The sequence below is a fragment of the Schistocerca nitens genome, chromosome 5, assembly GCF_023898315.1.
Source record: "Schistocerca nitens isolate TAMUIC-IGC-003100 chromosome 5, iqSchNite1.1, whole genome shotgun sequence".
Taxonomy (NCBI): domain Eukaryota; kingdom Metazoa; phylum Arthropoda; class Insecta; order Orthoptera; family Acrididae; genus Schistocerca; species Schistocerca nitens.
The window spans coordinates 340241625-340264844 of record NC_064618.1 but is presented as its reverse complement, the minus strand read 5'-3'; the positions used below and the strand labels follow the sequence as shown (position 1 = coordinate 340264844).

The following is a 23220-nucleotide window of genomic DNA, read 5'->3' as shown; positions in this document are numbered from 1 at the left end:
GATAAAGCCATAAGAGCATAACATGGTGATGACATTCTTGTAGCCAGTATCTTTGTGTGCTCATTCCATGTTAACTGATAATCAGTATTCATCCCTAAAAACTTCGTGCTTGTTACACAGTCTATAGATTTATCATCTATGCCTAATATGAAGAGATTTTTTTCCCTCTTTATGCTGAAGTGCATAGAAAGAGCAAGAGCTTGAAAGCTAATGTAAAACCTGTTTCCTTGTTGCATGTATCTGTGTGTCACACATCATTGAGCTATAGGTGAGCAGTTGCCTTTCTGCTATTTTACACATTGTTATAACCAGGAATTTCCATTGTTGTTATTGGGTCGTTTGTAAATCTTACCAGTTGACCCACCTTGTACATCACCCATGGAATCCATGTGGTTCATTAAGTAATTGCAAAATCTTCTATCATATATTGTTTCATGATTTGATGTAACAGAAAGCTAACTGCAATATGCTAAAGCCTTGTTTTCATTTCTTTTGAAACTAATTCTTCAGTTAATGTCATGTTTATTTTGTTGTTAAGGTAGCTGATTATGTGTTTGTTTACCTTTGGGATTTCTACAGGAAAATTCTAAAAAAATATTGACAGTAGAGATATATTTTACATAACATTCAACAATAATTTCAGTAAAAATGTAGATAAAAGAGGGAAATTGGATGGTGTATACATCGATAGTGCAACTGTTTACAAAATTAAGAACTTTGGGTTCAGTTCCATGTGTGGCACAAAGATTTAACGTACTGTAAATGTTCAAATCTTGAGAAATTCATACACTTCCAAAATTATAGTCTATATTCATGCTATTTGTAACATGGATATGAATTCTGTCGCATTTGAACAGAACTAAATGTACAAATGTTATCACTTATCAGTTTCTCTTACAATATTTCTAGTCTTCTCCTGCAATCTATGTAAAATTTGTGAATTGCAGGTACATGTGGTACTCTTTATTTAATGAATGTCAAGAGGTCTAAAAAGAGGCTAGGTTTGCAAGTTGAGTGTAATAGAGTTTTTCCTACATGTCCACCAATACTTACTGTAAATTCTTCCAGTGCATCTCAGCATGAGTGTGACTTGTGTAGATAACTCTTAAGCTGTCAGTCTACAAGATTTAATGTGAAAATTTTTACCTCTGATGTACCTAAATGAAGAATATTAGTGACATAGAGGTTGTAAATAAAAAATTCCTAGCTAGGTGGCACTCCATCGCTCAGCCGAGTTGCGGAGCGCCTCTATCGCCGTTTGCGCGTACTGTCATGGCGGCACTGTTAAATGTCGTGGCACTGTCACAACACTTTTCCCCCCTTGAAAAAAAAAAAAAACACTCACTTCCTTGGAGACATGGACAGTGTGGAGACATCCATGGCCTCTTGTGAGGCCCCGAGAAGATCCCGTGGTGAGACACGAGAGTATGGTCGAAAATGTCCAGGACGGAAGCTCGCGCGTGGAACGTGCCTCCTGGACGAGATGATGGGTGAAAATTCCGGAGCAGCATCCATAGGTGTCATGGACCTGGGGGTGTGCTCCAACGAGATGGGTCCCGGAGAAGGCGGCGTCGCGACTGGGGCCGGTTCCAGCGTACTCGGAAGCGGTAACGACGTCGGCTGCATCAACACGTATGGTAGATCGGCAGCAGCAACAGGACTGGCTTCTCGGGCTGGTGGAGGTGAAGGAAGGGGCGGTGGCACCAGCGTGGCCACCACTCTAGGGCGCATCTGGTCATAAAGACAAACAACCATGCCGTCGTCCATACGTATTTCACAAAGCCAGCGGCCGCGAAAAGCCTTGACCACCCCTGGAATCCATTTAGGGCGAGATCCATACCCTCGTGCCCACACGTCGGCACCCACCGAGTATTTTCCCGCACTAGGGCACACAGCACAAGGCCTGACAGGGTGAAGCAGGTGCAGTAGAGTGCGCGGTTGGCGGCTATGCAAGAGTTCAGCAGGGCTGCGATCACCCAGAGGCGTGAAGCGATAAGAACTCAGAAATTGCAGCAGAGCATCGTCTGTGGAAAAGTCACTAAGGAATTTTTTCATCTGGCTTTTGAAAGTGCGGACAAGGCGCTCGACCTCCCCATTCGATTGCGGATGGAAGGGCGGTGTTGTAACATGATGAATCCCTTGTCCAGTACAAAAAGCACGGAAGGCCTGCGAAGAGAACTGAGGGCCATTGTCTGTGACAATCGTGGATTGAAGACCTTCTAGCGCAAAGATTTTGGACAAAGCCAGCGTTGTCGCCGCAGTGGTGGGTGACGGACATCAAACAACAAACGGAAACTTTGAGAAGGCATCAATCAACAGTAGCCAATAAGTACCGAGGAAGGGGCCGGCAAAGTCAGCGTGCACCCGTTCCCATGGCTGCGCCGGATCAGGCCACGGAGAGGTCATTGTACGAGGTGCAGCCAGTTGTTGAGCACACTGACCACACGCAGCAACCATGTGGGCGATGTCCGAATCAATACCGGGCCAATAAATGTGCCTGCGGGCCAGGGACTTAGTCCGAGAAATCCCCCAATGGCCTTCATGCAACAGTTTGAGAACATCTTTGCAAAGAGAGGCTGGCACCACGACCCGTGGAGATGCGCCATCCATGGCCAGAAGAACAACATCATCACAAACAGACAGACGAAGGCGCAAGGCATGGTAGTTGCGAAGGGGATCCGATGCCCGACCCTTGGCCCTGTCCGGCCAACCCCGTTGAACAAAACCGATCACCTGACGCAGGACCAGGTCCCGCGCAGTAGCCGATGCGACCTGCGAACCTGTAAGTGGAAAACCCTCGACCGCACGATGTTCTTCCTCATGAGTATGGAAACAGAGTATTTCATCACGATCGAAAACCGGGTCGGGGCGCATCAGCAATCGCGACAATGCGTCAGCGTTGGCGTGCTGGGCCATGGGAGAGCTTCTGTAAAGTTTGGAAGGTAGGAGACGAGATACTGGCAGAAGTAAAGCTGTGAGTACCGGCCGTGAGTCGTGCTTCGGTAGCTCAGATGGTAGAGCACTTGTCCGCGAAAGGCAAAGGTCCCAAGTTCGAGTTTCGGTCGGGCACACAGTTTTAATCTGCCAGGAAGTTTCATATCAGCGCACACTCTGCTGCAGAGTGAAAATCTCATTCTGAAGTCACACATTTCTTGGAAGGACAGGGAGGCAGGTTCCCGCAGGGGGGCTAACTGAGATAGCAGCTGATAGATCTGTGGGGAGATCCAAGATAGAAATAATGACTTACACATAGGAGCGTTGACAACGCCGAAAGCCAAGAAGTGTTGCCGTAAACGCTTCTCATAATCCTCCCAGTCTTCAGCGGCCTCGTCGTAAGGAGGGAATGGAGGCGGAGAAGAGGAAGACAGACGATGAGTAAGCGACGTTGACAACGCCTGAATAGCAGCCGTCAGCTGTGTTTGTTGTGTCTGAATAGCAGCCGTCAGCTGTGTTTGTTGTTCAATGAGCACTTTCATAAGCTGTTCCATGTCTGCTCTGTCACGAACACACAAATCCACAACACAGTGAAAATATCCGACCTCGTTGCCAAAAAGTGTTACAACCTTTAATCACCAATAATTGCATGGATATTCAAACACACTCACTTAGAAACAATAGCTGGTTACATGATAACAACTCAGTATCTCTCATTCGACTGCCGTGCCGTGACATGCAGCCAGCGCCGTTCGTAGCTAGGTGGCACTCCCGCGCTCAGCTGAGTTGCGGAGTGCCTCTATCACCATTTGCGCGTACTGTCATGGCGGCACTGTTAAATGTCATGGCACTTTCACAACAGAAATCATGCGATGGTAGTCATGTGGGAAGCTTGTCGTTGTTGGTGATTAAACAGAAAACCTAATCGGTCTTTTTTCATGAAACATGATCTTCACTCAGCTCTCAAAATTATTGTTCCTTCACATATGATTAATAATGGTCAAATTAAATGTCACTGTTACATAAAATCAACGGTATTTTATAGCAGTATCCTCTGAATGTGAGCTTATAACCCCAATAAAGTTCCATATCTGTGTGTTTGCAGTTGTTATCAATTAATTATTTGTCTTTGTTACTGTAAGTTGATCCTCCACAAGACTTTCTGATGTAAAATACTATGTAAGAACAGTGGTGTATCTGCAGTGGTTGTGTTTCCACCAGTCTTAATGAATGATTTTCAGTGATATAATGATGTGTCTCTAAATGAAGTCTTCATTCGCTACATTTTTCATCTGTCACTAAAGCATATATCAAGTGATGATATTGTTCAATTGATGCTATTACAGTGATGACAAACCCTAACTGACAGAAGTCTCAGTTACATTTGAGAGATTACTGCTCTTTCTTAAAAACTGGCAATTTTTTTACAGGATGTTATAAACAGAAAAGTGTGTTATTGTCTGTGTATTAACTAAGCAGTTATTTAAATGATAGCTACTGGTTTATAGCTGTTGATGCAGGTGTGTCTGTCATGTTGATTTCATTCTGTATTTATTACAGTTACTTGAGCAAAACCAGTGTTTGAAATATTTTTCTTCGTCTTTACAACCATAAATTGCATCTCTGATTCTTAATGAGGTTAGATGTGCATAATATTTATCCACAAAGTAGTTTCCTATAATCTCAGTTAATATTACAGAAACCAATTTTTTTAATGCCTCATTACTGTGCTAGACAAGCACTAATGGATGTTGTATGCTGTTATGTTTCTCTAATTTAAGAACTGGTTTACATAAGTCTACTCACCAAAAAAATGAGGACCTAAAATTTTACATGAGATCTAAATGTGCCATTTTTTACTGTGCAACCTCCTTTGTTCAGTCTTCTATCAGTTTTTAATTACTTCTATTGCCATTCCAGTCTACTCTTAATATTTGTCTAAGAATTTGTGTATATACACTATGTGATCAAAAATATGCAGACACCCCCAAAAACATATTAGGTGTATTGTGCTGCCACCTACTGGTAGGTACTTCATATCAGTAACCTCAGTAGTCATTAGACATCATGAGAGAGCAGAATAGGGCACTCCGTGGAACTCACGGACTTCGAACGTGGTCTGGTGATTGGGTGTCACTTGTGTCATATGTCTGTACATGAGATTTCCACACTCGTAAACATCCCTTGGTCCACTTTTTCCGACATGATAGTGAAGTTGAAATGTGAAGGGACATGTAAAGCACAAAAGCATACAGGCTGACCTCGTCTGTTGACTGACAGAGACTGCTGACAGTTGAAGAGGGTTGTAATGTATAATAGACAGACATCTATTCAGACCATCTCACAGGAATTCCAAACTGCATCAGGATAAACTGCAAGTACTATGGCAGTTAGGCGGGAGGTGAGAAAAGTTGGATTTCATGGTCGAGCGGATGCTCAAAAGCCACACATCATGCTGGCAAATGCCAAACGATGCCTTGTGGTTGTGTTGTGGTGTGGTCATGTTTTTCATGGAGGGGCCTTGAACCCCTTATTTTTTGTGTGGCACTGTCACAACACAGGCCTACATTGATATTTTAAGCACCCTCTTGCTTCCCACTATTGAAAAGCAAATCGGGGATGGCGATTGCATCTTTTAACATGATCAAGCACCTGTTCATAATGTATGGCCTGTGGTGGAGTGATTACACGACATTAAAAGCCCTGTAATGGACTTGCCTGCACAGAGTCCTGACCTGAATCCTATAGAACACGTTTGGGATATTTTGGAAGGCCTACTTCATGCCAGGCCTACTGACCAACACTGATACCTCTCCTGAGTGCAACACTCCATGAAGAATGGGCTGCCATTCCCCAAGAAACCTTCCAGTATCTGACTGAGCGTATGCCTGCGAGAGTGGAAGCTGTCATCAAGGCTAAGGGTGGGTAAACAGCATATTGAATTCCAGCATTACCGATGGAGGGTGCCAGACTTGTAAGTCATTTCCAGCCAGGTGTCCGGATACTTTTGATCACATAGTAATGTAGATATTCAGAAATTTAAAGTATTTATTTGTTTATTTATTTATCTGCTTATTTATTTACTTAATATTATGAAAAGGATTGCTACTCACCATATGGAGACACTGAGTCACAGATAGACACAACACAAAGACTGTCAAACAACTAAGCTTTTAGCAAAATGGTCTTGATCAGAATTAGACAACACACACACACAGACACACACACACACACACACACACACACACACACACACACACACTTGACCATAGTTCTGGCTGCCGAGGCCAGATTGTGAGCAGCAGTACATAATAGGAGAAACACTCTTGGTGTTGGGAAGGAGGAAGATGGGGTGGGGAGGGATATTGGGGTAGGTGTGGGTGGGGCGTTGGTAAAGTGCTATTTGTGGGAGCACACAGGGATAAGATGGAAAGAGAGTAGGGCAGCTAGGTCCATTTGTCAGTTTTTTTTTTTTTTTTTTTTTTTTGGGGGGGGGGGGGGGGGGGAGCAGTGGAAAAGGAGAGAAGTAAAAAGACTAGGTGTGTTACTGGAACAGAGGGTTGTTCAGTGCTGGAATGGGAACAAGGAAGGTGATAGGTGGGAAAGGACAATGACTAACAAAGATTGAGGCCAGGAGGGTTATAGGAACACAGAGTTCCCAACTGCACTATTCTGAAAAATTGATGTTGGTAGGAAGGATATAGGTGGCACAGGCTGTGAAACAGTCATTGAAATGAAGAATTTCATGTTGGGCAGTGTGCTCAGCAACTGGGTAGTCCAGCTTTTTCTTGGCCACAGTTTGTCAGTGGCCATTCCTGCAGGCAGATAGCTTGTTACTTGTCATGCCCATGCAGAATGCTGTACAGTGGTTGAAGCTTAGCTTGTAGATCAGATGACTGGTTTCAGAGGTGGCCCTACCTTTGATGGGACATGTGATATTTGTGACTGGAGTGGGTGGTGTTGGGCTGATGTATGGGATAGGTCTTGCAGTTAGATCTAGTACAGGGATGTGAGTCATGAGACAATGGGTTGGGAGCAGGGGTTGTGTATGGATGGGTGAGGATTTTGTATAGATTCAGTGGGCAGTGGAATACCATTGTGGGAGGGGTGGGATGGATAGTGGGTAAGACAGTAGTCATTTCAGGTCATGGTGAGAGGTAGTCAAAACCCTGGTGTAGAATGTGATTAGTTGCTCCAGTCCTGCATGATACTGAATCACAAGGGTAATGCTCCTCTGGGGCCAGATAGTGGGGGCTTTGGGAGGTGGTGGATGGCTGGAGAGATAAGGCATGGGAGATCTGCTTTTATACCAGATTAGGTGGGTAACTACAGTCTGTGAAGGCTACAGTGAGAACTTTAGTATATTTAGAGAGGGACTGGTCATCACTGCAGATGACTAGGCTAGATGGAAGGGACTTGATGGTATGGAATGGGTGGCAGCTGTCAAAGTGGAGGTACTGCTGGTGGTTGGTAGGTTTGATATGGATGGAGGTACTTATGTAGCCATCTGTCATGTGGAGGTTAACATTGAGGAAAGTGGCTTGTTGGGTTGAGGAGGACCAGGTGAAGCAGTTGGAGGAGAAGGTGTTGAGGTTCTGGAGGAATGTGGACAGGGTGTCTTCACCCTCAATCCAGATCATGAGGATGTCATCAATGAACCTTAACAGGTGAAGGGCTTGGGATTCTGGGTGGTTGGAAAGGATTTCTCTATATGGCCCATGAATAGATTGGCATAGGATGGTGACATGCAGGTGTCCAATGCCATAACCTGGATTTGTTTGTAGATGAGAAGGGAAAGTAGATAAACGAGAAGTAATTGTGTGGTAATAGGCTGAATGTATTGGTCCATGAGAGCAGAGGTTCTTTCTGTGGGGATACAGTAAATGGCTACAGTGGGGTGTCCAGGGCAGTTGGGTTTATGGGCATTAGGAAACATATGGAAGGTAGTAGTGTGGGGAGTGATAGGTGTGAGGACAAAGGTGGACTCTGGGGAGAGTTATGGAATGGGCCTAAGGATTTGAGGAGAGATCCTCACCCACAATTACTTCTCCATTGAAGGCATCATGTACAAACAAAACTGGGACATGGCAATGGGTACCTATTCATGGACCATATAGAGCAACACTTTCTAACTAGCCAGAATCCAAAACCCCTCACCTGGTTCAGATTCATCGATTACATTTTCATGGTCTGGATCAAGAGTGAGGGCATCCTATCCACATTCTTCCAGAACTTCAACATGTTTTCCCCCATCCACTTCACCTGGTCCTCCTCAACCAAACAAGCCATCTTCCTCGATGTTGACCTCCACCTCAAAGATGGCTACATCAGAATCTCCATCCATATCAAACCTAATAACGACCAACAATACCTCCACTTTGACAACTTCCACCTATTCCATACCAAGAAGTCTTATCCATCCAGCCTAGCCATCCATGGTCGTCGTATCTGTAGTGGTAAACAGACCGTCTCAAAATGCACCAAGGATCCCACTGAGGCCATCTCAGACTGTAATAACCTACCCAACCTTGTGTAAAAACAGATCTCCCATGCCTTATTTCTCCAGTCACACACCATCTCCCAAAGTCCCACCATCCAGCCAGAGAGTGGCATTCCCCTCATGACTCACTACCAGCCAGTACAGGTGCAGCTGAATCACATTCTTTGCCAGGGTTTTGACTGCCTCTTGTCATCCCCTGAAATGAGGGATGTCATACCACTATCTGTCCCATGTCTCCCACAACTGCACTCCATCGCCCACTGAATGTATACAATATCCTAGTTCATTCCTACACAGCCCCTGCTCCCAACCCCTTGCCTCGTGGCTCATATCCCTGTAATAGATCTAGATGCAAGACCTGTCCCATACGTCCTCCCATCACCACCTACTCCAGTCTGCACCAGCATCACCTATCCCATCAAAGGCAGGGCTACCTGTGAAATCAATCACGTGAGCTACAAGCTAAAATGTAATCTCTGTGCAGCATTCTGCATGGGCATGACAACCAACAAGCTTTCTGTCAGTATGAATGGCCACCGACAATCTGAGGCCAAGAAACAGCTGGACCAACCAGTTGTTGAACACACTGCTCAAAATTAAGTTCTTCATTTCAATGACTGCTTCGCAGCCTGTGCCGCCTGGATCCTTCCTACCAACATAAGCTTTTCAGAACTGCACAGTTGGGAACTCTCCCTGCGATATATCGTATATTGCCATAACCCTCCTGGCCTCGATCTTCTTTAGTCATTGTCCTTTACCCACCCATTCCCTTCCCATCCCCATTAAGCACTACACAGGCCTCTGTTCCATAAACACACCCACATTCGTTTTACTTCACAACTGCCTCCGCTTCCATCTAACCGCCCGATTGCACCTAGCTGCCTTATTCTCCCACTTCATCCCTGTATGCTCCCACAAGCAGTACTTTACCATCCTCCACCCCTAATCAGCTATCCCTCTTCCTCCTCAATCCAGCCTCCTCCTTACTGTCACTACCTCATCACGCGCTGCTGCTCGTAGTTGGGCCTCGGCAGTCAGAGAGAGTGGTTATGTGTGCCTCAGTTGTGTGTGTGTGTGTGTGTGTGTGTGTGTGTGTGTGTGTGTGTGTGTGTGTGTGTGTGTGTGTGTGTGTGTGTACTCGTGCGCGTGAATATGTCTGTGTTTTATGTGTGTTTTGTCTAATTCTGATGAAGACCTTTTTGGCCAAAAACTTACTTGTTTGACAGTCTTTTTGTTGTGCTTATCTGCAACTGAACATCTCTGCTATATGGTGAGTAGCAATCTGTCGTTTTCATAATAATGTCATTATTCCATCCTGGATTTTCCATTCTTTGTTTTCTTTGTTCTTGTATTTATTTTTTTTATGTTTGTATTTCTTTCTGTTGTGAGGCTTGGGATGCTGTCACATGAGTTAAACCTGTGATGCAGTGAAAAGAATATTATGTAAATTAAAGGTGGAGAGAGGGGAGGAAGGTTGAGGGGGGAAGGAAAGGGGAGCAACTATTGATGTCAGCTGCCATCCGGACTTTATGCGGAAAAAATGTGTGCCGGAGCAGGATCAAAACCCAGAATTTTCTGCTAACTAGGTAGTTGGTTGAACCACTGTGCCATCCGAACACAGAGTTTATTGCTGTTGCTCACAGTATCCTGGCATGTCTCCTGGCCAACCCACATTCTCACTTAGCATCACCTATGTGCTGTCCCTGTCCCCATCTTCCTGCTGTGCCTGTCCCCATCCTCCATGATCGCTACTTTGAGATTCCCGCAGAAGGTCGAATGTAATTGTGCATCCACACTGAAGGTTGGACATACACCTTGAGGAGTCTGCAACTGTGTTATATGTTATATAAACTGAAGGTGGATAGGGGACAAAGGAAAGGAAAGAAAAAGAAAAAGAAGGAACTATTGAGGCCAGCTGCTCAGTGGCAATGAATCCACCGCCTTCAGTGCAGATCCACAAAGTAGCTCAAATGGAGGACATGGACGAGGACTGAGGATAGGTGGCACTAGGTGGGAATGTGGGTCGACTGATAGGCATGCTGGTATAGTCTACACAATTGTGATGAACTCTCTGTCTGGATGGCACAGTGGTTAATGCAACTGCCTAGTAAGTAGAAGATCCTGGGTTCCTATCCTGATCCAGCACACATTTTCACTCATTGCCACTAATTCCACATAAAGTCCTGATGCACCTAACATCAGTAGTTCTTACTCTTTCCTTTCATTTCTCTCCACTCCTCCTTAAACTTACATAATATATACAGCAGCTGCAGATTCCGCGTGGAGTCTGTATTTTTGGACATGACTGAAAGAAGAGACATCATGCATTCACTTAATAAGAAGAATATCAAGAAACATGGGCCAGCCTGTCAGAGTAAATGCTCTGACCACCCATTCAGGACTGCAAAATGCTCCCTTTAAAGTCGTGGCTCTTGCTATGTTGCTTAGGCAGCTTTGTGGTCTATTATTGGGAATTTATCCAGGACATGTAAGATATTAGCATCAATTTGGAAACATGTGGCCTAATGTTTGTCAAATTCATAATTGTTGACCATGGATAACCAGTTCAATATGTCACCATTGGTATGTTGAGCAGTGGGCATACAGTGAGTAGTGATGGTTTGCTAAATTGTAAGACCCATTGCATAGTCTTTGCCTGTAGCTATGACAAGCAGCTGAACCAGGAAATCAGCAGCTTTTGATCAGTAATTTGGTATAATTTGGTATGATGAAGATATAAATGGTACTTCCTGACTATGTAAATTAAAATTATGGTTTCTTTTCCAAACTGCAGATAGTTTGGCTGAGTTCCTGATAATGCACTGATCAGCCAGAACATTATGACTGCCAATCCCTGCTGTCACTATAAACCCATCCAGGCAATAGCAGTATCATCTGGTGAGGAATGACAGATAGTCAACCACATGCATGGTGCGCGTGGTATCAGTGAGCATGCTGTTTGTGTGTAGACTGGGGAAGATCCATGATCTGTGAGAGTTTGACCAAAAGTGGATTGTGATGGACCATACACTCACCATGAGCATTTCAGAAACTGCAAGACATGTGGGTGTTTGTGGAGTTCTGTGGTATGTCTTCAGTACGTGGAGTTCTGTGGTGAATGTCTTCAGTACGTGGCAAAACCAAGGTGAAACTGTTGTGGATTGGCCAGAGCGCCAACCCACAATGAGAGGGAGCCAAAAGGCACGCGGTTAAGCTCACGCAGGATGGCGTGAGGTCTAGAACAGGACAAGTAATGAAGACTAGCAAATAAAGTACGTAGCTTCTGGAATACTTAACTTTAATCCATAATTGGTGAACATCGGTCTGATGGTATATGCATCACAAGATAAATAGCAAATGATAATGGCGCCTTGCTAGGTCGTAGCAAATGACGTAGCTGAAGGCTATGCTAACTATCATCTCGGCAATTGAGAGCGTAATTTGTCAGTGAACCATTGCTAGCAAAGTCGGCTGTACAACTGGGGCAAGTGCTAGGAAGTCTCTGTAGACCTGCCGTGTGGCGGCGCTCGGTCTGCAATCACTGATAGTGGCGACACGCGGGTCCGACGTATACTAGCGGACCGCGGCCGATTTAAAGGCTACCACCTAGCAAGTGTGGTGTCTGGTGGTGACACCACAGAAACCACATCCAGACCTTGTGGGATTGGCTGGCCACCCCTCATTACAGATGTTGGACGTAATAGGCTGGGCAGACCGGTAAAACAGGGAGGCGGTGAACTGTGGTGGAACTAACATTAGGCTTTCGTGCTGGACAGAGTACAAGTGTATCTCAACACACAGTGCACCGAACACTTCTAACAAAGGGCCTCTGCAGACAATGACCCACGCATGTGCCAGTGTTAACACCATGACATCAGCAACTGTGACTGAATTGGGCATGTGGCCATTGGCACTGGATGTTGGTGCAGTGGCATGGTCTGATGAATCCTCATACCATCTTCATCATGCCAATGGGAGGGCATAAATGTGTCATCTTTCAGGGAAATGGGTCCATGACACCTGTACAGTGGGATGGAGACCAGCAGCTGGTGGCTCTATTATACTCTGGGGAACATTCAAGTGGGCATCCATGGGTCCAGTGGAGCTCTTGCATGGCCAAGGACTGTGTTACAATGGTTGCAGACTGTGAACACCCCTTCATGACAATCGTATTTCTCAATGGCATTGGCATTTTTCAACACGATAATGTGCCATGTCATGCGGCCGGGAATGTGATGGAGTTGTTTGAGGAACACAGTGGTGAGTTACAATTGATGTGCTGGTCCCCCACCTTGCCAGATCAGAACCTGGTTGAAAACATTTGGGATGTGATTCAACGTGGTGTGTGTAGATGCAGTGCCAACTCCCTCCAGCAACCAACCAAGGCCCCACTGCTGCCATGTCATGAAGGGTTGTCACTGTTATCCATGACAAAGGTGGACATACCAGCTATTAGGTAGGATGTCATAATGTTCTGTTGAGCAGTGTATTTTAGATGCAAAGACAATTTGCTTTTCCAGCTGCTTGTTTTTTTTCTGCAATAAGACCACCAGTACTATGCTGGGTGGCATCATTAGTGAATTTGACCTTTTGACACAGAGGGTACGAGTGGTTTTGATAATGGTTGGATGTGAGTTACTGCTTTAAATGCAAGAAAACCTTTCAGGCTACCAATGAAAAAATTGATGATTTTTTTCCTTTATTTTATTTGTATGTTTGCAGTATGAACTGTTTTGCAGGTGAAGAGGAATCTCCGTTTTCTTAGTGCAGGCTGACAATTCTTGAACTATATGAAAAAATGTAAATTGATTCAAACTAGGGCATGAACAAACTTTATTCAACATGTAAACATCACCCTAGATATTCGGACTTGGGTTATGACATGTTTGATACACGTCATCATTGGCGATGATGTGGAGCAGACAAATAGAGAAATTCTGCATGACCCGCTGAAGTGTCAGAACATCAATGCTTCTGATGACCTCTTGAATGGCTGTTTGCAGCTCAGAAATGGTTTTGGAGTTATTTCTGTACACCTTATCTTTAATGTAGCCCCACAAAAAGGAGCTGCATGTGTTCAGATCTGGAAAATACGGCAGCCAATTGAAGCCCATGCTAGTGGCCTCTGGGTACCCCAGAGCCAGAATGCAGTCCCCAGAGTGCTCCTCCAGGACATCAAACACTCTCCTGCTTCAGCTGGGTCAAGCTCTGTCTTGCATGAACCACATCTTGTCGAAATCAGTGTCAGTCTGGATAACTGGGATGAAATCATTTTCTAAAACCTTCACAAAGCATTGGTAATCACCGTGCCATCAAGGAATATCACACTGATTATTCTACAACTGGACAGTGCACACCACACAGTCACCCGTTGAGGATGAAGAGACTTTTTGATCATGAAATGTGTATTTTCAGTCCCCCAAATGCGTCAGTTTTGCCTATTGACAAACCCATCCAAATGAAAGCGGGCTGCATCACTAAACCAAACCATGTTCACATCAAAGTCCTGTTCATCAATTCTGTGGACAATAGTGTTGGTGAAACACAACCACTGCTCCATGGCCCTGGGGCTTAATGACTAATGGGTTTGAATTTTGTATGGGAAGAGTTGCAGGTTTTCAACAACAATTTGTCACAGTGTCTCCCAGTTGATTCCCACCTTTTGTGCAGTATGTCTGATCATTTTCCTGGGGCTGGTTTGAAACACAGCATTTGTCTTCTTGATATTTTCAGGCATTTTCACCCTTTTTGTATGACCGACATTGCCAACACTGTCTTCATGAATACTACCCATTCTCTCAAACTTGCGTATCAAATTCTTGGTTATTAGTGCACCTGGACTGGTTGTCTTCAGCTTGAAATTGGTCACAAACTTCCTTTGAGCCCCAGTTGGGCTGTTATTGCTCACTTAGTAGGCCTCCACAAGTGTTATATGCTCAGGCAAGCTGCACCATGACTTTTCATGTGCTGCGTGCACATGCACATGCTACTTTCCATGATGCCCCACTGTTAATTGTGCAGTTTGAATGTCCTAACGCAAGCTGTTCAGAAGTTATGATGATTTTATTTCATATGGTTCAATAATTGTCACCGTGTATGTGGTTTAGGTGTTACACGTTTGCATGAAGGAAACTATATTTATCTAATTTACATTGCAGGTCATCAGTGTTGCTTGAAGAGCATTGCTAGATTTCTTAAATGCTGTTGTCACTCTGATCCTATTGTAATAATATCATCAACATAATGTGCACACTATGTAATGCCTTGAATTAGCTGCTCTGAGTATCTCCAAAATAAGACGAGGAGATCAAAATTGTAACCTGTTTAATTTGTTCTGTACAAATGACATATGTCACAAAATCTTGTTGGAAGTAAATATCAGCCAAATCAATTTTTGAAAAAAATCTCACCATCCACCAGTTTAGCTCCAATTCCTTCTGCCACTGCGTGGGATGTGAATGTATGAGTATATGTGACTGAGCATTTACTGCAGCTTTCAAATCATTGTATAATCTTATAGTTCAATTTGTTTATGGTGACCTCTGGGGCTGCCCACTGACTGAATTTAATAGGTAGGATTATTTCTAATACTTTTAATCTGTTGGGTGAACAGTGAAATTTTATGCACAGTCAGCTGCTTGTGATTACTGTCCAAATCATTGAAGGAATTGAACTAGGTAAAAGATATATTTGTTCTTTATTTTGTAACTCAAATAAAAAAAAAAGCATCTGAAAGAAATTATGTTAACACTTCTGGAAGGCTACTTGACCTCACAGTGGAATTATTTGTTGGCTGTAGGTTAGAGCTTGGTGTTGTTCTTGTGGTGTAGGTTACAGCTTGGTGCTGTTCCCATAATTGTTTTAAACTTTCCTGCATATACTTGTTAATATATGCCACTGGAATACAATCAGTTCTGTATGCCTGATTTTTGGGTACCTATTCCAAGTTTGTATACCTTGACTACCATACTATGCATTCCTGTGCTTGACATGTAATATTTGTCACATATTTACAAGGATGTTGTGTGCTTATCCATCTGGGCTCTTCAAAAGGAGCAAATACTTGAAAGTCAGCAGCAGTGCACAGTAAAGTACTCATTTCAACTAATTGTCTAATGGAAATGATGTCTTTCTTTGAAATATTCTCAAACAAACTAACAAACAGAAAACTAATCCATTGATTAAGGATTAAGTTTTAACTGTGCAGCTATTTGAGTGATAGCTGCTGCTTCACAGTATCCTACACAGGATTTGTGCTAACTCCAGAAGTTTGACTAACAGTAAGATCTCCAGCTTATTGTGCTGTCTTCTTTGCTTAAAACTCTATCAGGTTTAATTACTTGTGAGGCCCTTCTCTTTCCTTATGATAACCAATGTTTTCCAGAGACTAACAGTTTTATTTATTTTTTCTAATTACTAATCCCATATTTGTTTAATTGTTAGTGAATCTTCTCCAAACTGTTCATAACACTTTTTATGGGGTTTGTATATTGTATGTAAATATTTTAAACCTAAAGTCTTGTGATGGGGTGTCAGGATGGCTTGTAGAGGGCAAGTGATTCAACACTGGAGATGAATATGGGTGCAACAGAAGAAGGCAGTCCATGGATACAAATACCCTCTATTGTATATTATTTATATCAAGTGTTCACTGATGCTGCATCAAGCTCTTTGCATGTCTTGTGTTACTGAGTCTATAACAGAGCTGATGCTGGAAATTGTTGTCATCCCAGTGAAGGTGGTCAAGTGACAGTAGGGTGATCCAGTCTCCGAACTCCACACCGGATGATCAATAGCTATGACTGGCTGCATTAGACTTCAGCGGCATAGGGCTGGTGGGACTTTGGTGCAAGCCTTGGAACATGGGGAGGCGTTTGGTTCCTGCTGAGTTGATCTGCATGGGTGCAAAGTGCAGGGCTGCCAAGAGATTTGGCAGTCAGGCAGTAGTCAAGGGTTCAAGGCTTGGTGACAGTGCTGGCAACTGTCATAGGTGCATCATTCTCTTTACAGCAGTGTCCGACACTGGTGGGCATCATAATGTAGATCAGCTGTCTGATGCTGACTGGCTGGCCCAGGGAGCTATAAATTCTGCTGTTATAAGGCTGATTATGTGGATGTGGTAGCACTGCTGCATTCTTCGATCACGGATCTGATTGTTGCCATGTCAGAGTGGTGATGCAGCTTTTGGCTTTGGGTACTCTATTGTCATTGGTCATTAACTGCAGTGGTATGTGCGCAGAACATGTTACTGTGGTTACAAGCACTGTTTGATTCATTACAGTGCATATTTATGTATGCATTTATTTCATGTGCCAAGACTAGTGCCTTCAGGCCCTCTTTTACATCTCACCAATGTCTTTTGTTAGTTAACATTACAGTGTACACAATACTTGAGCAGTACACAATAATAATTGACACAGTAATGAATGTGTGGTTTATTAAAATTGTAATAAGTAATTTCCTCATTACATTCTTGTTAAAGTGAGTAGCGGCACGCTAACAGAAATGTGTGACAGCAGTACATAAAGAATCAAATCTGGAGAAGAATGTTACTGGACTGGGAAATAGAGGGAAATAATGGAGCAAGGTTAGCAGTTGACATGAAAAAAGAAAATAGAAGTAGCTAGGCTTGAGAGAAGATGTATAGTGTTGACAATGAAACATGAATAATGGTTCACTGTTAAACAGGTAGGATGTACTGAAAGGGATTCCTCACCAGTTGTAATAGATGAAGCTTTAATCGCCTTTTAAATACAGAATGGTATTGAATGATACATTGGTTACTGGTTAATTTGTTGTAGAGTTGTGTGACTGAAATGGGAAGGGAGATGGAAAAATATTTACCATTATGCGTAGGTATGACCAAGGTGCTGGATGTTTCAGATCTTCATTTGCAGCTATGAAATAATGAAAGGTATTTGATTTTTTAGGAGAGGTGTTAATGAGTCAAATGACTAAGAACCTGATGTACAAAATAGAGCATGTGAAGATCATGTCCAGTTACATCCAATGTAAATGAATTTCTGAAGGACTGACTTGTATATATCTTATAAAATCATTCAAGGCTATCTCAAGTGGTCTTGAGTTTTCACTATTTGTGCCACATTGAACTACATCACAGTAGTAAATATGTAATAGTACTACTGTCTCAACTAGTTATTGTCTTACATAGGCAGAAATATTTTTCTAAATTTTTGGATTGCATGTAATCAAGAGAGAGGTTTGCTACATGCTCTGATAATAAGTTCATCCCGGGTTAGTTGCTCATTCAAAACTAGACTGAGATAGCTTGTTTTTATTTTTAATAAGGCAATTGAACACCATCAAGGAGTATAGGAGGAACTGTTTCATGAAAATGTTGTGGATCAACTTTCATTTCAGTAGGAGGATAACTGTGACTTCTTTGGGTTTAGTTTAAGCTCCAGGTTTTCTGCCCACTGTGATTCTGAATGAAGGTCAACATTCATGCTTGATATGGCAGAAGTAATGTTCTTTGGACTGGTGCTTTGATAAAAGTGTATGTCACTCATTGATATCAGTTTTTAAGATATCTGTTGTATCAAAGTATTGCACTGTTGAGGAATTCAGCTATTTCTTTTTGATTAATAATGTAGTGAAATAAACTCTGTCAAAATGGTCTCTTCACTCCTTTCCATGGCATGTTTGATGTTGTCAGTCACTTTAGTTAATGCGGTGGCTATGTCACAGTGTTTTATAAGTTTTAAAGCAAACCAAATGTATTCCAAGACCTTCAATATTGCAGGTAATATGCTGATCAGCCTACTATCACCTAGTGATTTTGATGCTATCTACTCGGTGAAATTTGTACCACTAATTTGAAAGATTGAAGGTATCTCTAAGCATTGGAATAATAATTTGGGCACCAATCTTAATCATACCAATGATCATTCCATATTCCATTATTACATATTGCTACAAAAGAGTCTTGCAATTGATTTCTATACAGTGTGTGTAAGTAACACATTTACTTATGAAGAAGAACCGGGGGGGGGGGGGGGGGGGGCACAAAACAATGCACCATGAAGGATTTATGTAAATTGGTAAAAAATTAATATTCATACAGATATCGATAGAACATGGAAAATTGTATACTTCAGTGGCCAATGGATGAATGAGTGACGCTGCAGCACATTTTCACCATGCAGTTGGCAAGGATAGTAAACATGGGACATGTTAATACCAGGACATAAGGTCATTGTGAATTTCATTTTGTGTATTCAGTTGGACAGTAACTATGCCTCACAGACAGGCACATGAACAATATACGTAGATGTCAGCATTTGAGAGAGGATGTGTAGTGGAGCTCAAAGAAGCTGGTGAAGTAATTGGCAAGCCTCCACTTGAATAGGAGTGATGACACAATTCAGGGATTTTGGGAGGTATGGTTGAACAGTGGTCAAACAAAGCATCTTGAACCATCGACCTAGAGGAACAGCAGAAAGTGAGAACCAAGAAATTGTCAGAGAGCACTCACAGCCCCAGGTTCATCATTATCATTAATCCCAATTGCAAATGGCACTTCAGTGATCACAAGGACCATTAATGGGCAGCTCACAGAAGACCCTTACACTGACTGCCATTGCCCTCTGTACATCAAGAAGTCTGTTTGCAGGGATTCAGGCACATTTGGCCTAGACTCTCATTGACGGGGGTACAATTGTCTTCAGTGATGAATTCCACTTTGAATTGAGCCTTGATGACCAACAATGACATGTCTGGAGATGCCGTGGACAGCGATGGGATACCAACCTGACTGTCACTCTCCATATGGCTCGACAACCGGGAGTGATAGTGTGGGGTGCCATTTCATTTTATAACAGGATCCCTTTGGTTGTTATCCGCAGCAATCTTACAGCACAGTGGTATGTTGCCAATATTCTATGCCCTGTAGTCTCTTCAAAGGGAAACTGAAACAAGCTGTATAAACAAGTTCTAATTTGTTCATAATTAATACAAGCACTTATACCAATCCTAGAACACAAAAACCTTATACTTTGTGTGTTAATCAGACACAAGATGTTATTGTACATTATTCCTTTACAGAAAGTATTTATCCCAAATTAGCTTGTAGATCTTTCCATTTTTAATTAATGTATACACCTGTATTATCAAGAGGCTAAAGGCTTTCAGATTTGCAATTTCAAACAAATTCTTAGAATAAGCACCATAAAAAAAACACTGTAGAATAAAACATGTAGTATAAAACAATTAAAGAATAAAACAATTTTCAACCTTTACACATACCTCGACATTACCTAAAGTCTAAAATTTTTGTAAAGGAATTTGTACATGTATAGTAATGTTCCTTTTGCTGTGAAGACAAGGTAAAAAAAGTTGTACACAAGGCTGAGGCGAAGTCTTGAAGTCTGTGTTGGGCTTAATTTTTGGGAGATCAAATCTCACATTTTTGCCAGCAGTGTGTACATTTGTGTGCTTATTAATCTCCATTGTCTGTCATAAAATGTTATATGTGATACCAGTTTTAAGAAATTTAAATTATGATTGTAGTGGTAGTAAAATCTTATTGTGTTTAGAAATATTGTATGTATTGACAATATTTCCACATAATATAACAATTAATTATTTATATACACCTCTTTCAATCACCTGAATTGATTCACTACCAGAAATAACTTTAGTTACTTGAGATATCTCATTGTTTCATTCTCAAAAGATTTCAGTGGTCTCAGAATAACTGTTTCCACTTTCATGCTCTACTTTGGTCCCATTTTTCTATATTTAATTTTACTGCATTCAAGGATCCCTAATTCCTCATGAATTTACACTGTAAAGATTAAGATGAAACCAAAAACAGACTAATTTTTAATGTTTTTAACCTGTGCTATAATGTAAGATATTTAAAACTTTGCTTGTCTGATTTCATGAATTTGTAGACAACAAACATTACTTAAGTGAAAACGTACAGTTTTACAAGAAATTTATGTTTTATCTCTTTCTCAAAGACACACTGACTATACTTAGAAAACTAAACTTTCGCATTAGTTCACATATGCGAGTTCATCCATAAATAAATATGTATACACACATCTTACATGGAACTTACATGCCAAATATATCAACTTTCATCATATTTGAAAAAAAAAAACATACACAATTACATGCATTAATGTATGATAACACCAATAGTTTCATAAACCTAATAATGCCATTGTGTCTAAAATATATGCCATGTGAGATTCAAGAGCCAAAGAATTTCCATATTAGGCATCTAGGTTTTCTTTATGGATGACCTCACCTCATGTCATGGTATTAATATCATTTTAACTGCTGGAGACCAGTCTACTTGTGAATGTGTTTCTGTTTCAGTTTCCTTCACATTTTAGTATGAAAGGCACACAATTTTAGCAATTGTTCATGTATGTGTATTTGTTCTGCACTAACTGTTAATACCTCCTGTTCTCACCCACTAAAGCCCGTTAGCCATGCTGATGGCTCTACTTCACAGGTAAAGTATAGTTAAGTGACTAATAAATTTGTATATTTTTATTAATTTAGAAATTACTTAAGGTATACGCACTTGGTATAGAAAAATTTGGTATTTCATTCAGTGCTAAAAAAAATACATAGTGTTGTGTCAGATATTGGACCCAAAAAGTCTAATTAGCAATTTAATAGAACATTCTTTAATTTAGAAACATTTAAACAACAATTTTAAAGGTAAATAAAGTTAATTACTGTGATCAGTGGTAATGAATCTTCAGAAATATCACATGAAAAAAAATCAGATACAACATTAGGAAAAATCTATATAATGATAATAAAGAAGTCACGTAACTTTAAGCACACTGTTCATCTCAAGTCAGATTGAAGGTATTAACCAATATTGTAACCTTATGAACATTAGCCTTCATTACGTCACACTGACATAACTTAGTGTTTGAGATTCTGTTATAAACATAAATTTTCTCCTCATACCAATAATATGGAAAAATTATTTTATTTCTCTGAAAGAACAGAATCATGAGACCTAATTCTATGTATTACAGCTTACTCATTGAACTTACTGAATAGGCCTCAGTAATTGACCATGAACACTTGTTTTTTCGACATACTCCTTTTCTTGTTCACTGTGATATTAGATTAGGAATCCACCTTTTTATGTGATTGGATCTTACAAGAATTCTACTCTTACATTACTTCATTTGAACTTCCAGTTTCCTTCCAATGAAGAAGCAAAAATGGGTGTTGTTGTTGTTGTCGTCTTCAGTCCTGAGACTGGTTTGATGCAGCTCTCCATGCTACTCTATCCTGTGCAAGCTTCTTCATCTCCCAGTACTTACTGCAACCTACATCCTTCTGAATCTGCTTAGTGTATTCATCTCTTGGTCTCCCTCTACGATTTTTACCCTCACGCTGCCCTCCAATGCTAAATTTGTGATTCCTTGATGCCTCAAAACATGTCCTACCAACCGATCCCTTCTTCTAGTCAAGTTGTGCCACAAACTTCTCTTCTCCCCAATCCTATTCAATACCTCCTCATTAGTTACGTGATCTACCCACCTTATCTTCAGCATTCTTCTGTAGCACCACATTTCGAAAGCTTCTATTCTCTTCTTGTCCAAACTAGTTATCGTCCATGTTTCACTTCCATACATGGCTACACTCCATACAAATACTTTCAAAAACGACTTCCTGACACTTAAATCTATACTCAATGTTAACAAATTTTTCTTCTTCAGAAACGATTTCCTTGCCATTGCCAGTCTACATTTTATATCCTCTCTACTTCGACCATCATCAGTTATTTTACTCCCTAAATAGCAAAACTTCTTTACTGCTTTAAGTGTCTCATTTCCTAATCTAATTCCCTCAGCATCACCTGATTTAATTTGACTACATTCCATTATCCTCGTTTTGCTTTTGTTGATGTTCATCTTATATCCTCCTTTCAAGACACTGTCCATTCCGTTCAACAGCTCTTCCAAGTCCTTTGCTGTCTCTGACAGAATTACAATGTCATCGGCGAACCTCAAAGTTTTTACTTCTTCTCGATGAATTTTAATACCTACTCCGAATTTTTCTTTTGTTTCCTTTACTGCTTGCTCAATATACAGATTGAATAACATCGGGGAGAGGCTACAACCCTGTCTCACTTCTTTCCCAACCACTGCTTCCCTTTCATGCCCCTCGACTCTTATAACTGCCATCTGGTTTGTGTACAAATTGTAAATAGCCTTTCGCTCCCTGTATTTTACCCCTGCCACCTTTAGAATTTGAAAGAGAGTATTCCAGTTAACATTGTCAAAAGCTTTCTCTAAGTCTACAAATGCTAGAAATGTAGGTTTGCCTTTTCTTAATCTTTCCTCTAAGATAGGTCGTAAGGTTAGTATTGCCTCACGTGTTCCAACATTTCTGCGGAATCCAAACTGATCTTGACCGAGGTCCGCTTCTACCAGTTTTTCCATTCGTCTGTAAAGAATTCGCGTTAGTATTTTGGAGCTGTGACTTATTAAACTGATAGTTCGGTAATTTTCACATCTGTCAACACCTGCTTTCTTTGGGATTGGAATTATTATATTCTTCTTGAAGTCTGAGGGTATTTCGCCTGTCTCATACATCTTGCTCACCAGATGGTAGAGTTTTGTCATGACTGGCTCTCCCAAGGCCATCAGTAGTTCTAATGGAATGTTGTCTGCTCCCGGGGCCTTGTTTCGACTCAGGTCTTTCAGTGGTTTGTCAAACTCTTCACGCAGTATCTTATCTCCCATTTCATCTTCATCTACATCCTCTTCCATTTCTATAAT

General features: G+C 41.6%; 1 protein-coding gene across 1 annotated transcript in view; it reads left to right on the top strand.

The window, feature by feature from the left end:
• Nucleotides 1-23220, top strand: part of LOC126259958 (voltage-dependent calcium channel subunit alpha-2/delta-3) — a 941077-nt gene that overhangs the window by 796389 nt on the left and 121468 nt on the right. Inside the window, exon 20 of the mRNA XM_049957069.1 lies at nucleotides 20889-20921. Within this exon, the coding sequence (XP_049813026.1) occupies nucleotides 20889-20921 (33 nt within the window). The remainder of the gene's footprint in view (nucleotides 1-20888; nucleotides 20922-23220) is intronic.